Source organism: Triturus cristatus, chromosome 10 (genome assembly GCF_964204655.1).
Source record: "Triturus cristatus chromosome 10, aTriCri1.1, whole genome shotgun sequence".
NCBI classification, from domain to species: Eukaryota; Metazoa; Chordata; class Amphibia; order Caudata; family Salamandridae; genus Triturus; species Triturus cristatus.
The window spans coordinates 324,037,299-324,054,611 of record NC_140593.1 but is presented as its reverse complement, the minus strand read 5'-3'; the positions used below and the strand labels follow the sequence as shown (position 1 = coordinate 324,054,611).

At 44.4% G+C, this 17,313-nt stretch overlaps 1 protein-coding gene across 2 annotated transcripts in view; it reads right to left on the bottom strand.

The window, feature by feature from the left end:
• STAM (signal transducing adaptor molecule) overlaps nt 1-17,313 on the bottom strand; it is a 249,266-nt gene that overhangs the window by 100,796 nt on the left and 131,157 nt on the right. For both annotated transcript variants that reach the window (XM_085631519.1, XM_085631520.1), the window contains exon 8: nt 8,490-8,584. In XM_085631519.1, the coding sequence (XP_085487645.1) occupies nt 8,490-8,584 (95 nt within the window). The remainder of the gene's footprint in view (nt 1-8,489; nt 8,585-17,313) is intronic.

Sequence of the window (17,313 nt, the reverse complement as noted above, 5' to 3'; positions counted from 1 at the left end):
CTGGGGTAGAAGATCACTTTCCTATCTTACCACTATTTGAAAACTATCAACAAGGTACAGCAAAGAGGTTGATAGTATTGTCTAGTCGATTAGGGAGCTGCTTGTACGATTGTGGTAAGAAGCCACTGGTGGGCTATTAGACAGAAAGCAGCCATTAACTACTCTAAGACTAAGATGTTCTAGTTTGCTGATAAATACTGTGCCCTTATTGTCCGTTCAGCAGGATGGACATTTACTTTGAGTTGGGATTGCCCAATATGTATTTTGGGCTGCCAAAATCTCATTCATCGGTGGGGAGCCCATCATGTTCATATTAAAATCCGATGAGAGAACTATTCTATTGGATTCGAGACATTCTGAAGCTACATGATCTTGGTTTCCAAATATTCTATCACTTTGTATTTCAACTTTGCTATCAGTGGCATACATTTACTATTGACAGGGGAATGTGTGATGCTTCCAAAGGGAAGGAGAACTGAGAAATCATACTGAAGGAAACCAAATCATAACAAAACAATTTTAAGGAAAGGGAATTTTAGGGAAATACAAATAAATAAAGGAAAGTTCATTCTAAGGAAAATCACATTAAACTTGGGTGGAGTTTAGGACTGGTGAGGGTTTTTTGTGTTCAAGGATGGCTAATTAGGAATTTTTAGGAGTCAAGCACGGGTGGAGTTCAGGCGAAGAAAGGGGGTTTTTCGGGTTCAGTGATGGGTAGAGTTTAGTGGTGGTGAGGTTTTTTTTTTAGGTATCAGTAATGGGTAAAGTTCAGGGGTGGGGATGGGTTTTTAGGGTTCACGGATGAGGTGAGTTGAGGGGTTTGGGGTGTCTTTAATGCTATGGGATGTGTTGAGAGGTTTTAGGGTTCGTGGGTGGAGTTTAGGGCTGGTGAGGGTCAAGTAATGGGTAGAGGTTAGGGGTGGTTAGGAGTGTTTTTTGCATAGGATTGGGTCGAGTTTAGGTTGGTGAGGGGTTATATGGATTCAGGGACATGTCGAGTTTAGATGTAGAAAGGGGTTTCTAGGGTTCAGGAATGGTTAGAGTTTAGGGGTGGTGAGGGGTTTTAGGAGTCATGGTTGGGTGGTGTTTAAGGGCAGGAGGTCTTTTTTGGGGGTTCACGGGTGGGTGGAGCTTGGGTGTGTTAAGGGGTTTTATGCGCAAAGATATGGTTGGGGATTAGACATACAAAAAGGGTTTTAGGGGTTCAGGAATGGGTGGGTGCATGTATTCTATTTACACCTTAAATAATAAGCATGCAAAAGCACATTTTGAATAAAAAGACATTGTATGAATTGGTTTCTATGAAATGGTGAATGCCATCCATTCTGAAAATGAATGCCATCCATTCTCAAAATTTCCATTAAACAGTGTAGGTGAAATGGTTTCGAAGACAAAGGGCTGCCTAATCCCAGAATGCCTTATACTAGCAATTGTGTCATATTTCAGGAAGTTTTGGCCCAAGGAACTATACAATTAAAACATCCCTTTCAAAACCCTGAAGACATTGGTTTACATAACAATGAAGACCTTTCAACCCTGAGCCTCTCCCACAACTTTAGTTTCTCCAATATCTGGCTTAAATGAAATAGAGCTCATACACCATACCCGATTCAGTCATCAACTATACAGTAAAAATACATGCTTCATCTCCAGACTAATTGGCTTCTACCGACAAAGAGAGCAAAAAAGGCTGTAACAGACAAGAAAATGTGTGCTATTGCAGCTGCACTGTTAAAAACAGCTACTGCAGCTTTCTTCGCAACTATGATGAAGAGATATGGAATATGCTGAAGAACCTTTCTGAAGAGAAAGAGCAGCGATAGGATTACAAGGTGGTGGTCCATGAAGGTTGCCTGGTTATCAGAGCATGTTATCAGAGTAGATTCTGCAGAGTTAGTTGCAGAACAATTGGACACAAGGATAGGGTAGCGAGGATGACAAACTCCAGCTATTACTAGATCGAAGCAATTCCTACTGCGGCGGTGCTTGAGGAACAATCATGCTGAGGGAGTTTCCATACTACAAAAAGATGTTTTCCTCTTGGGCTGGGAGCCTATTTAGGCAATCTGTCTGTCCAAGGCCTGTGGTCAGAAAAGGAAAGTCTTTTTCACATCAATGTCTCTGCACTCAGGTATGTCTATCCGGCGCTCTAGGCTTTCCAACCTTTTCTGAAGATAAGCCGCATCTCAAGAGGTAGGCACATCATTATGATGCACTGTCTGAACAAATAGGGTGGTACTAGATAAAAGACCCTTTTTTGTAGGCTCAAAACACTTTGGCCAAGGTCTGTGGCTAGAGAGCCGACAATTAAAGCAGTTCACTTAACCAGGAATTTCAAATCGTCAAGCAGGCACCTTTGCAGGTTTTACAATGAAAATTATTAGATTTTTAATGAAGGCATGTGTCAAGAAATTTTTGCAGATTGTCTCATCCAAAAATAGATCTATTTCATCACAAGACCAGAGGCTATCATTATGTATTATTCCTTTAATGCGACTCCAGACGGCACCTGGAAGTATTATACATCACAAAGAAAACATTTCTGAATAGACTAGTCAGCTCACATAAGAAGTCCATGCAGTGAGTATTCTGCCTCTTTTAAATGTTGCTCCTCACAGATAAGTAACCTCCATTTGTTATTGTTCTGTTCAATGTTTCTTCTTAAATAATGTTTTCTGTTTAGAGCTTAAGTATGGATTAAGTATGGTTTACTACTAGAAGCGCTGCGTAGCCATTTTATTGCCTTTTTAAGTTTGTTTTTCATCACTGTTTCCAATTTACAGAAATGTCTTGCTTTCTATTATTTACTTTCTTTGTGGGTTCATTATGGCAGTAATTAGGCAAGAGCACTTCGTGTATCAATGTGATTAATAAGGCACGCCCGAATAAAGCACAGCCTACCTGCTCTTGCTGTGGCACAACGCCCTCGATCCTCAAACCTGACCCGCATTGTCCTGTTGCCCTGCTCCTACTGAGGGGATTTATATTTTATGGGCCACAGGGACAAGGACCGCCACAGAGGCGCCAGTCTTGCTGGGCTTTCAAATGCGGCAGACTGCTATCTGCAGTAGGCCGCATTGACGTGGCTTCATGAGGAATGCACTTGGAAACGACCTCAGCACGTTGTGAGGCACCATTTTAAATTGGGACTTGAGTGGTAAACTCATAAGACGCCTATTCTGCCGGTAGGGTCACTGAACGTGTCACGCTGATAAACAGTTGATGGTTACTGTACACCCCTCTATAGTGATCAGCTGGCAGCTGATCAGTGCGCTGGGTACTTCATGAAGTTTTTTTTTTTTAAATCTGCCTTTTGTTCAGTGGCAATTTTATCCTTCCAGTAGCAATTTTATCCTACCACTCGACAAAATATATATCTTAATTACAATATGCCTCATTAATTAACACAGACTGCCCCAGGAGTGTTTTTTTTAGCTATCTGGTTAGTCCCATATCCATTTAAACCCCATCATGTCTTATCAGGAAGAGACCCTTGAGACCCAGCAGGGGGATTTTAATGAGGTAATGAGGAGATGATTAAAGGAATAATTGAGAGCGAAATGCTCTTACGATTGAGAAAGATCCTTGATCAGGTCATGACATTAAGAGGTAATCAGAGTGATGAGGAAAGAGAGACATTGTCAGGTGAACACTTGTCTCAGGTTGGCAAAGGCGGTAAGAGGAAAAGAAAGAGTAAACATATCTAAAAAGAGGCAAACCTTCTAAACAAATGTGAGGTCTGAGCACCTCACAGAGTTTGGGAGGTCTAAGCACCTCACAGAGTCTGGGTGGCGTACATGACACAAAAATGAAGGGTGCCCGATGCAACACAGGAGATTCAGATGCTACATTTCTGAGATTGGGGACAAAGAGTCACTTAATGAGAGCCCCTTTGATGAGTATTGTCTGGATTTAGATCAAGACGATCTTGATGAAGACAACCTCTTTAGGGAGTCGGACTTCCCCTCTACTTCCAAAGCTACCATTAAGGATCCATTAGGAGGGGAAATATTCTCCCCGGATAATATCAGGCACCTGTGCAGTTCTGAATGGTTGCCGCAAGACCACGTAAAGGAATCCACTTGATAAAGGGACACAGAATGTTCTGAGAGCAGAATGCTCAAGACTAGTAATTCAGAACAAGTTTGTCTTACCCATAATCTTGATCCAAGGTTAATAACATTTTTGTTTAAACTGGGTCGGGACCCTAGAAAGGGTTTGGAGAGGTCCCTGAAGTCATGCCAGGACTGCCTGCTCGATGTGGAAGGGCCGCTGGCAAGAATTATAGTTATGGTAGAGGAGGCTCACACTTATGACCTCCCCAGGCATCACCCTTTTCCGGAGCTGGAGTCAAAGAGTCAAAGTATTCTTAAGAAATGCTAACTCTGTGCTAAATACAGAAGAACGCACGGTCGTTTTGATGAAAATATGCCCTAAGCTTGGTGACCTTGAGGAAAAAGAACCATCGGAGAACCCAAAACGGATTATATTTGGGGAAGACATGATTAAAACAATAAGAAAATATGTGTCTACATTTACAGCTCTGGATAAGGCGCAATATGCACAGTGTTTAATCCAAGTGTTTTTGACGGGCCAGCTGAAGGGGACTTTCTGTTGGCTGTGGCCCTTAGAGGTCCCACTTTAACCTCAAACAACCAAGAGGCTTTGGAAGAAGTTACCAAGCCGGAAGCTTTCAGAACAAATCCTTTTAACCCCAGAGATTGCTCCCTTCAGAGGAGAAGAAATAGGTCAAAAGGACAGGACATGTATGGATACCACAGTGAGAACTGCAATTTCACTTTCTTTCACAGGAAAGGTAGGGGGACGCCTCAGACTTTTTTCCCCACATCTGTGAGACTGTAACACAGGATCCTTGGGTCTTGGAAACAGCCATGGGTTCAAGAACGATTTGCGCAAAGAGCCCTTTCAGGTAGTTACCCCAAGAGAATAAACCTTAACCTCTGCACAAAAGCGTGTTGTAGAAGAGGAGGTGAAACCTTGTCGCAGAAAGAAGCGATCCTTCAAATAGCCTTAGAAAGCAAGGTTTTCGTGAGTACTTTGTTCTTGGTGGAAAAGAAGCACAAAGGGTGCAGACCAGTAATACATTTGAGAGACCTAAACAGATTCCTAACATACAGACATTTAAAGATGGAAGGTATCCATCTTCTGAGGGACATGTTGTTGAGCAAAATTGGTTAGTGAAATTAGACCTGAAAGACGCCCATTTCACAATTCCAATGTCCAGGGAATCCCAAGTTTACCTTCAGTTCACCTGGTAGGGTCGACTCGATCAGTTCCATACTCTACCCTTTGGCCTCTCCTTGGCACCGTGGGGTTTTACCAAGGTGATGAGAGATGTAACCTTCTACCTCAGGGAGAGAGGAGTTTGGGTGATTGTTTATCTGGACGATATACTCCTAATGTCTCAATGCTGAGTGCAGATATTACGGGACTTGTCCTTGGTCATGACGCTCTTGGAAGATTTGGGATTCATTGTCATCAGGGAGAACTCGGTCTGAATTCCTTCCAGGTCCCTAGAATTCTTGGTTTTCACTATACGTACTGTGAAAGTAATGCATATTTTGCCTCTGAAAAAGATGGTCAAGATCAGGAAAGAGATGAGGTTTGTCCTCAAACAGGAAAATTAAACATTGCGGGAATTGGCCAGAATACTAGGTCTTCTTTCATCATCTATCCATGCAATTTTCCCAGGCCCATTGCATTATCGGGCCTTGCAGAGGATAAAAGCCAAGGCCCCTAGGGAAGGCCTATGATATGGAGACAAAATATGCCTGAACAAGGAAGCCAGATCAGAAGTGTCTTGGTGGTTTCAGAATCTGGACGCCTGGAATGGCAGAGTGATATATTATCCCCAGACTTTATCCTCAAGTCTGATGCCAGCTTGACAGGCTGTGGTGCACCCCTGTGTGCTCGAGATACTGGTGGCTTGTGGTCACACATAAAAAGAATGCATCACATAAACTACCTAAATTTGGCAGCAGGTCTTTATGTACTAATGAGTTTCAGGCATCGATTGCAAGCAGAGCATCTTAAAGATGGACAATGTTTCTGCAGTAGCGTATATAAATCGTTTAGGCGGCACAAGATTAACAGGCCTATCAAATATATGGCTTTTTTTCTTAGAACACAAGATAAACCTCAAAGCAGATAATTTACCTTAGAAGGTGAATGTTTCTGTAGACTGGAATTCAAGATTCTTACAGGATTTCAGTGAATGGAAACTGAACAGTTATTTCAGGAGACTAACTCAGTGTTTGGGACCCATAGAGTTGGATCTTTTTGCGAGTAGGCTGATGTTTCAGCAGGAAAATTCTTAGAGCTGGATGCCAGACCCCGGTGCTCTAGCGGTGAACTTTTTCCTTCAAACTTGGAAGGGAACGCATGCATGTGCATTTCACCCCTTCGCAATGATTCTGAGAGTTCTCCAGAAGGTAAGGCAGGAGAGGTGGTTAACTGTCATGATAACTCAGTTTTGGGTCTCTTCCCAAGGACCTAGGAGCTTGCTTGCGGCGTTCCCTTTTTCCTTCCTGCAAAACGCAGACGGGGAGGAGCAACCGTTGGTGTTGACGGGGACTTTGAACCTTCTTGTCTGGAAAGTATCAGGAAATCTAGAGAAATGTCAGGCCTTTCTACAAGAGCCGATGTGCTCTTCCAGGAGTCCTGGGCTCCGGGTGCCCACAGTAAATACAGCGGAATCTGGATTATGAAACAGGCTGGTGTAGATTTACAGAAATTCTAGGGGTGGCAGATTGGAGGATATTATGAAGGAGGCTGATTGGTCTAAATCCTCCACCTTTGAACAGTATTATTGTAAGCCAATTGAACATATGTCTTAGGAAATGTTGATGGGCAACCATCATGCATAATAGTGTCTGGTCTTGTAATGAAATAGCGATTTTCCGAATTTAATAACAAGAGAATTGCTATTTGCCTTACACCTCAAAACTCCAAACGTCAAAGCTTTCCATCCAGGAGATGGGAACCTGGTTCCCTTGGCAATGACCTTTTGCTAAACTGGTCGCAGAGATTACTGTAGGTCTTTCCAATCTTTCCACTGACCCCAGCAGTCCTATTAAACCATTTGAAATTTGCAGGCAACAATGCTCTTCATTGCCTGCAAGTGGCCCAGACAATGGTGGTTCACTGATCTTCTGCAGATAAGGAGTAAGAGTCGGTATACCCAAGAATAAGTGCAGTCGAGTAAGAGTGAGCGAGACAGAGAGAGTAGGGGTGGGACCAGAGGTAATAATATTGATAGGTGTAGAAGTGGGTGCCACGAATAGGAGTTAAGAGTAGGAACTAGCATGGGGATAGCAATACACATGGGTCTCAGTAGGAATAGGGCGAAAGGGGGGGAGTTAGTATAAGATTAGCAGAGTTAGGAGTAGAAGAGGGAGGAGGAGCAAGGGTAGGTGTGGAGACAAGGTAGGTGAAGGAGTGCATCTTCACTGGAGTGCGCAAACATTTCACAGTCTATGTACTACAATTGAAGCACATTTTCTGCAGACCAATAGTTCTACGGGCCAAAAACAAGAAAGAAAGAAAAGAGGAAATATTCCTGTGGGCTCATCCAAAACGTTAATGACATTCATCTAGCAACAGAGGAAATGTATTGAGCCAAAGCTAGTTGCAACTGAAGGGGGTTGAGCTCGAGCCCCACTGTTTATTTTTGTACATCACATTAGCTATGCAAACACCTAAAGGGGTTACGTTACGTTAAAATTATTTGTAACGCGCACTATCACCATCGGTTTCTTGGTGCTCATTGACAGGTAACGTAATCCAGGATGAGAGGGTTAGTCATATGCGGATTGAAAAAGCAGGGTTTTTAAAAGTCTGCGGCAACAGTCGTACTTTGGGCAGAGACGGAGTGACTGTGGCAGGGAGTTCCAAGTGGAGGGGGCCTGGACAGAAAAGCTCAAGCCACCGTGCTTTTTTCTTTTGAATTTGGGGACCTCAAGGAGATTAAATGATGCTGAGCGAAGAACTCTAGAAGGGATGTGACGGGTCAAGCCCGAAGAGATGAACGCGGGGGCTGCATCCGAGAGGGCCTTGAAGGTAGAACATGCCAGTTTGAAAGTGCAACGTTTGGAAATAGGGAGCCAATGCAGACTACGGAGGAGGGGAGTGACGTGCTGATGTTTGGGCTGGCGGAAAATCAGGCGGGCAGCTTGATTCTGCACCAGCTGTAGTCGGTGAAGGTGGCATGCAGGAATTCCCGCGTACAGCATGTTGTCAGTCTTAACTACAATTGATCCAGTGAAATGCAGTTTCCATTCTGAAACAAAACAGGTGTAGCAATGAAAGCGAACTCATATAGTTGAATTCTGAAGTGATCTTCAAAGTTTAATTTTTATTGTATGTATAAAATAAATGTCAATATGACGCAAACATAGTAGGATCAATAATGCATTTTAAAAATTCTCACTTATGAGCAATAATATTACTCACTCAATAACATTACTCACTCATTTCTGGTTCTGCCGTGAGGTCAGCCGTTACAAAGTTAGAGGGAAATAGCCCAAATCCCAAATGGGTTTCACCTTTCCACCAATTTGAGTCACTAAAAAGGTATGGAATAAAGCAATCACAATCAAACAAAATACATATGTAAGAATACTCTAGTTTGGATAATATTCTGATGTATATCTGCAAAACTTGCAATCCTACTGTTGTATAAAGAATAATGCAAATCAACTTACATACAGGGGCTATCAATGAAGTGAGGCTTGAGCTTACGAAAAGAAAAAATGCAAGACAGGTTCTTTCCAAAGTTTTAACATGCTTCTATTGAACATACAAAACCATTTTATATAAACACACAATTAACACTAGTTGTAGTCACCCCAAAGTATAAAACAGCACTGATTACCATTAGCTACAGTGAAAGGAACCACCAGTAGCACTAATTCCACTAACATTAAACGTTACCTGCCACGCAAGGGTCTACAATAATGGTGTAGGTGTCCACTATGCCTTTAGGATGTTCTGATAGAGGGCGGGGTACTGTTAGCTACAGTGATAGCAAGGATTATCGGAGATGCCTCAAATTCTAGCTATTTATTTTCAGGATATTTTCCAGTCTCTTTTTCTCTCACAGTCTAGGCCCCTCCTTTCTAGCTGCCTTCTTCTGTAGGGGTTTCTGTCCTTCTCCTGGAGGTTAACTCATCATTTATGGCAGTTGAAACTCGCTCAAACTTTTATCATCTCTGACCTTTGTCTCAAGCATGGCTGTCTATAATCTCTTGAAGAAAGAGTTCAGCAGAGTGGGACCCATTAGGATTAGAAATGACAGTAAAGAAGGGGGTGAGGGCTTGGGGGCACATCCCAGCATTGAAGCAAGGGGATTCTGGTCCTGAATGTGAAGTTAGCACCCAGCCCTCTGAGATCCCGAGTTATTACTACTTCTTATACACACTTTGTTGATAAGACCAAATGGAAGCAATCGCCTGCCCATTATATGGATTAGGTAATCAGGCCAGCTACCCTCTCCATGCAAATTCCTCCAAAACCTTTGCATCAGCCAACCTGGCTGGCATCTTAGTGCAAAGTCCAACACATTTTACACAGAATATATACCGGAAAAAACAATGGTTACTTACTGTTAGTCCTGGTTCTGCATCTTAGGCATCTTCAACGAAATCGTAAATGTTAAAATAATTCCCTGCAGCTTGCAGGGACCCCAAAACACGTTATCAGATCCAATCCAGTGTTCAACATAACCAAATGCAGAGAATCACCCTCAAAAAGACAGCCAGGCAAAATATCCACACTGTTTAATGAATAGACTTTTTCTCAAACCTACATTATGGTGCCTATAGCCTGTGAAGTGGTACTGTGACCTGTGAAGACTTGGGCACCATTTTAGCAACCCCTGATGACTTTTCTCTGCTCTACATTACGTTTGCTCTCTACTGATGAAGGGCTAAACCAAGAAACACTTGTCTAGAGATAACAGCACTTCTTGTACCAACTTTGGTGAAGAACTACAGCAACTTTGAAAGTAATCGTACTGCATTTACCAGGATGCAATGGGGAGAACTGTGCTGGGATGAGAAGCAGAGTGATCCCTCCCCCCTTGTGTTTGAAAGGCGCCAATGAGCTGACAAGCTTTCCTGGGATGCACCTGTGTGCCTGTGGAGTGGTACTGTGACCTGTGAAGACTTGGGCACCATTTCAGCAACCCCTGATGACTTTTCTCTGCTCTAAATTACTTTTGCACTCTACTGATGAATTGCTAAACCCAGAAACGCGTGTCTAGAGATAACAGCACTACCTATACCAACTTTGGTGAAGAACTACAGCAACTTTGAAAGTAAGCGTACTGCATTTACCAGGATGCAATGCGGAGAACTGTGCTGGGATGAGAAGCAGTGTGCTCCCTCCCTCCTTGTGCTTATAGCATTAACCGCTGTCTAAAATGTTAGGTCCTCATCAGAAATCATTTTTCAATATTCCTATGAATAGATTAAGAAAGGCCTTGCCTCTTTGGAAACTCAATTTGGTTCTGCTGCAAATGTATGCCATTTGAGTCTATTCTAAAGGCTTCAGTGCAGCATCTGTCATGGAAAGCATCTTTTTTAGTCGCTATCACTGCAGCTAGCAGGATTAGTGACATTTGAGTCCTTTCAGCAGTGGAGCCCTATACTAATTTCCATCCTAATATGGTAGTGATGAGCACCCTTCCTGTTTTTCCTCTGAAGGTAGTTTCAAACTTGATCAACTTCCCAGTTTTCTTAAACAATCCAACTATTCCAGCTGAGTGTTCCACTCATTTACTTTGACAAAACAAAAGAATTATGTAAGTACAATTAGTTGTTTTATCAACTATTGACCCATACATATAGGGCTTGCTTCTCTAAACAGTTCATTTCTCATTTGACTTTTTAATGTATTACCATTAGCAGTTAGCGAATAAGCATCAGCCAGGGTAACCCAGGCCTCTTTGCACTGGAGGGCAAGCAGGTATTATGGCCTCGCTGAGAAATTTCTGTTATCAGACAGCTTCAAAGTGGCCATTTTGAAGTCAGTACCCACCTTCACAAGATGTATGGTGAAAAACTGACTAGGGCATAAATCAAGCAACTCTCAGTAATCTTTCTGGAAATGGGTCTCCCTTGTCGTGTAGCTCCTAGGAATACCCTGGGACCTGCACATTTTGGATGACCTAAACTGAGGACATTGTGTCCCAACCGCTTCGGGACACCCCCACAGGATACGTCAGATATTTGACCAGCTAGCTCTACAGTGCCACTACCACCCCCCTGTATTTTACAGTGGTGTAGGTAGTTTGCGGCAACCACTGATCATGAGAACCCGGATTTCTCAGGGATCGTAGAAAACTTTACAGTACGTTTCGCTCAGACACTCGTGCTTGCTTACTCTCAGAAAATAGACAGGTTGGCGATTAGGATGTTTCAATAAGTATTTATTGGTCCAGCCACAGTCTTGTGTAAAACATATGTGCTGCGACAATCAAGAGACAGAAGCTGGCAAAACAGATTGCAAGTACAAATATAGTAAATAGTAGATACATTTCTACCATAGTGCTTGTTGGACCTAAAGTCCTAGGGTAGCTTGGCTCAGGTGGAAAGGCCTCGTTTCGGAGTAACATGTCGTGCTTGCATCACACTCACCTCAGCACTCCAGCGTATCACCACTAAAAACAACACTACACCAAGGTTTTTTTAAAAGTTAGAAAAGCTTTATCTTTCCTTTTATCAGGTTTCTCTTTTCTTTCTAATGAAACCAATCAGTTTTTATCTACACCACATTAGGGTCAAAACATTTCGTTGTGGTTAAATTGGCAGTACTTAAGTACCCTAGCCCTGATGTGAAATCAAGCGCGCCACCTGGTGGTCAAACACAGCACAGCAAATTCAATAACGCTTTAAATAGAGTCATTAAACATAGCGCTGCACATAGCAATTTCATAGCGCCTTAAATAGAGTCATTTACGTAGCACTACACATAGTAATTTCATAGTGCCTTAAATAAAGTCATTAACATAGCACTGCACTTGGTAATTTCATAGCGCCTTGAATAGTGTCATTAACATAGCACTGCACTTGGTAATTTCATAGCGCCTTAAATAGTGTCATTAACATAGCACTGCACTTGGTAATTTCATAGCGCCTTAAATAGAGTCATTAACATAGCACTGCACTAGGTAATTTCATAGCGCCTTAAATAGAGTCATTAACATAGCACTGCACTTGGTAATTTCATAGCGCCTTAAAAGTGGCCCTTCCGCTTAGCGGTGTACTCAGTACCTCATTAGTGCTATCCCCGGCAAGTACCTAAGGCCTTAACGGGACTCTCCGTCTGAGGCGAGGTCCTCGGGCCCCAACTTCCTTGTCCTGGAGCCCTACAGAGGCAGGAGATGCTGGTGAGGTGGGTCCCAGGTCAGGGGGAAATGTTGTGGCTCACTGGGCCTCCCCAGGGGAGGGCGAACTCTGGGCCTCTCTACGGACTCTGCGCTGGTTTTCGCCCCTCACGGACCTCCTCTCAGTCAGCGCGGTCCGGCGAGGTGGTGGGGGCTCTGCAGGACTCCAGACGGCTCCGGTGTTTCCCTTAGACTTCCAGGGCCCGCAGCCGCCGATGCAGCGCGACCTGCAGGGCGCAGCCCAGTCGGCAAATCACCCGGCGGCGGGGGCGGCGTCTCGCAGTCCGCCCCCGTCACGTGATGGGGGGGAATCCGCTTCACGGCCTTGCGCGGCCCTCACAGGATGGCTCCAGGCCTGGTGAGGCCTTCGCAGGGTTCCAGTGGGCTTTCCTGCCTTCCGACTGCAGCAATGGGGCCATGGGCTTCTCCACGGGCCCCGATGACTATGGGGCGATCTTTCCGGCCCTGGGCCGCAGCGGTGAGCTATTCTCTGGGACAGCCCCGACAGGGGTGGCACAAATTAAGGGGTGGCCGGCAGTTCGGGGGTGGCGAAGTGTTCGGCGCCTAGCGCCCCCTGTCTCCTCACAGCGACGCCCAGGCTCAGGACAGGTTGGTTTGAATTCGGCAGGCCACACGCCAGTGGCGGAACAAGATAGGGGGGACCCAGGCATAGTCAGGAAAATGGTGGATAAGGTCAGAAATGGTCACTCTCTTCTCCAGTTCTCTTCAGGGGTCCTGACTAGGCGGGGAGCACAAAAAGTTGACGTGATCCCAGGGTCAGAGGCTGAAGGCAGGGCCAGGTCACGAGGTAGGGGGTGGTGTCAACCGAGGGGGAGAAAAAGCAGGCCCTAAGAACAGTCAGTTCCCCCCCTCTGGCGCTCCTACCTCCCCACTCAGGTGCCTTACTCCTGACTACCTCAGTTCACTCCCTAAAATGGCCGTCGCACCTCACCTCTATATATAGCCTGGGCCCTGACAGGCTAGAGTGGCCCAGAAGGTTCTGGAACTCCTCATGCCAGCCTATGGCCCAGGTTCCAAGGTGACAGTTTAGGCCATCATTTTCTGGAGGAGCGCTCTCCCTCCCTCCATTTTAGGGAAGCGCCTTGCGCCACACCATCAATTAGTGATGATGGGGCACCCAGAGCCTCTAAGCCAACACCAAAAAACACTAGTGGACAGAAAAATTAGAGGGTAAAGGAAGAAAAAATGAGGAGGGGACAGCCAAAGGGCTGGAAGGTCTAACAGTGCTAATAAGATGAACATAAGCAGTTCAGATAAAAACAGTAGCACTTGCATACTCCTAAAATGCGGACCCCAAGTTATTTGCCTAAATGTTCCTAGCCTAGATCTGTATGTGTAGCATGTATATGTGTATATATATAGCCAAGAAACCCCTAGGAAAGAACCATCCCCCCTCACCCTATAATAGAGGACGAAGGACCCCGTCTCTGCTTCGAGGAGGACACCCCGGAAGGGATGTCAGACCGCTGCATGTCGAAGATTCAGCATGTATGAACCCGTGTCAGCTTGGATGGAATTCTCCTCTAATTTGCAGGGGGTAATAAGGGTCTTGTATACTAGATTGGTCACTCCACGGTTTCTTATAGAATCAATATGTTTTGAAAACAACCGTAAATGTTTTGGAAACAATCATGAATGTTTTTCCAAACAAACGCAATCATGCACAGCTGGCTGTTGCCCAAGGATGAAAAAAGTGGTGACCCTTATACAGAATAATTATACCTTGCCTGAAGACATGTTTATGTACGTCAGGTACAGGGATTATGATAGAGTACAGAGAGCCTGGTCTCAAAGAGACAGGAGCAAGCCACTAGGTAAAAGGTCACCTGTTTCAGAACCGTTCTTGTTCTGTGGATTGGACAATGTACGTAAAAAGGGGTATACATGACCGGACTAGCTTAATGGACATGACACCCTCTTTGAAGAACACATAATTTAGAAAATGCCGACCAGCACTTCATTTTTATGAAAAAACTTGATGGTCCGTTAGTATGTTTTGCAATAGCTTAATTTCTATTGTCTTCTTGAAAATAAAAGAACTAAGCAAAGAATTCCCAAACATAAATCCTTGAAATTAAAGTTCCCTCAGTTGGTCCTGCCAGCACACAAAGTATTAGTAGACAAGCATTTACAATGCAACGGTCTCGGCATTGTTAAAGTTAGAGCTATTGGCATTGCTCATGACAATGCCGTTTCTTTAAATGTTTTAAAAACAAAAAACATAAACAAAAATGTCATGAGCAGTGCCAATAGCTCTAACTTTACCAATGCCGAGACCATTGCATTGTAAATGCTGCAACCCCACTTTGTCAATTAGCAATCTGTGGGTGATGAGACAAAATATTATCAATTGAGTTTAGTATGAATTTCCTAAAACAAAATAAAGAAAGACTTTGCACATTGGGTGATCATTAAGTGAGGGAGAAGCCCAATGCTAGTATCACAGACCCCCTCAATGCCTTATAATTAAAAAAATGTCTTGCATTCTCCAACTAACCAAATGAATATACTTGAATAGTCTAAGCTTAAGCACATGCATCTCAGTTAATGCACACCACCTGCCTCCCTATGTGGGTATCTGTGCCCTCGTATCAAAAGTGAGTGTTGCAAAGGGAACGGTGTCAGCTTTTTTGAAACACTGCTTAAACAAATACGAGTAACCAAATAAACAAGACGCGTGGCCGTGAGACGTGCTTTGTGGTGGGGGAGGGGCGGAGAGGTGCCGCGATGAAAGCCAGATGGGAGAGTAAAGCCAAAAGGACCGAGGAACACAGGGGGGTGGCAAGACATGCGCGAAGAAAGCCAGGTTGCTGAAAGCTGTTGGCTAGTGTTTACCTTACATTTCTGCCATTTCCTTATGAGAACAAGTGCTTGTTTCTGAGAAGTGCCGGTACTCTCCAATTAAAAGTTATGTTATGTTATTTTGTATTTGTAAAGCGCACAGATGCCCCAGCCAAGCGGCGTCCCGGCGCTGTAAAGGACAAGCAACACAACAACTGATAACACGAACCAGTCATGACCACTAAGCCTCGGGAAACAAAAATGTTTTCACGGCTTTCCTGAAGAGAAGGAGATTTGACATAGACCGAATACTGACAGGCAGTGTATTCCAGAGGCCAGCCGCCAGAACATCAAACGAGCGGCCGCCCATTCTGGCTCTTTTAAAGCGAGGAACCTTAGCTAGAAATTGACCCGCTGAGCGAAGTGCTCTAGCAGGGGTGTAGAGGGAGATGGTCTGGGCTAGAATGGGAGGGGAGGCAAACTTTAGAATCTTAAAAGTCAGGCACAGCACTTTGAATTTTATTCTCTGCCTGACGGGCAACCAATGTAGATCGGAAATAGAACGCCTAGCCGAGCAAAACTTAGGCAAACCAATCAGCATACGGGCGGCCGCGTTCTGCACACGCTGAAGGTGTGTGAGCTCTGTTTGGTTAGTGCCCAATAGAAGGCCACTGGCATAATCCAATCTGGAAAGAATCATTGCCTGCATTATAAGTTGCCTAGTGGGGGCATCGAAGAGTATTATGTCTCTCTTGAGAAGTGCCAGCACTCTCCAATTAAAAGTATTCCATCTCGGAAGCTCCTAATCAGAGAAAAGGCATTAGAACAAACACACTATGGAACATAGTGCTGTCCTTTGGCTACACTCTGCTGCAATGAATACGTCTTGGAGGTACTGCAAACAGTACAAAATCACATTTCAGCATTTCTTTCCACCAAAGAGGAGAAAGTCAGCCAAAAGGCTAACTGCCTGGAAAACAGCTCTGGCTCGCGCCTGCCAAAGAATGAAGGAACAGAAGCGGAAGTGGGGCCTGGCAAGGCCTCACTGTGCTGTGCATCTGAATCTCAAACAGGACAGACAGGCGCGCTGTGGGGGCTGGCCACTGTCTGGAGACTTGCCGTAGAACTAAATCATGAGCGTTTACCAAACATCGAATTTACTTGAAAACATATTTTCAGAAAGTAGTTTCAGGGTATTTTAAAGAACAAACGTGGTTAGCAATTTATACAATAAATGACATTTGAATATGGCATGAGTCAATTGAGACTGCTGGTTATGTCAGGTTCACAGGCAGCAATGGTAAAGCGCTCTCTATCTTTACCCCTTCATCTAGCTTGCTCTTCCCCGATGCTACTAATTCGAGCATTAACACTTTTCTTACTCTGGGCACAGGTTACCTGCCCGTAAACACGTTTCAGCACACATGCGGCATACCAAAACACCCATTTTGCGAGTGTCTTCTTTTTGAGTTTAGATTGCATTTATATAGCGGCCAGCCGCCCACTACCCCAGACGAGGCGTCGTCGTGTGCACGAGCAGACCAGTAGTCCTCTACCTAAAAAGGAGAGGCGCAGATTCTATTGCAAGAATTGCCAGGTAATAGTGCAGTGGACTATGCGGGATCCGTTGCCTTTGAGCTCTTAAAACACCACATTAATTCTATGTCCATCCCACATAATTTGTCTTTCATTGTCACATTATTTAGAGAACGCTCAGCTTAATTAGCTCTCCTCTGCCTCTTAATTCCAGGGGCTCTGTCCATACAGGGGGGAGTTCTCTGGGCTTCATGCACCGGAGTATTCTCACCATCAGTCGGCCACATGAGTCCCTTAAGCTGGGGTACCACTAGAGATATGAGTTAGGGGTCACCAGGGGTCCCTGCACCCCTAGTGTTCTGACTGTTGACGTGTGAAGACCCACACTGGTCCCCTTGCACGATTTCACACTTCCACCAATAAACGGACAACCCGTACCGAGACGCTCTCGTGCACCTTTGCACCAATAAGTGAATCAGTGAAGTTGTGAGATGGGCTACAGTTCACTTATGGATTGTGAGTATTGGGGTTTAGACATTACTGCTGCAGCACTGGCCCAGCCCCTCTGA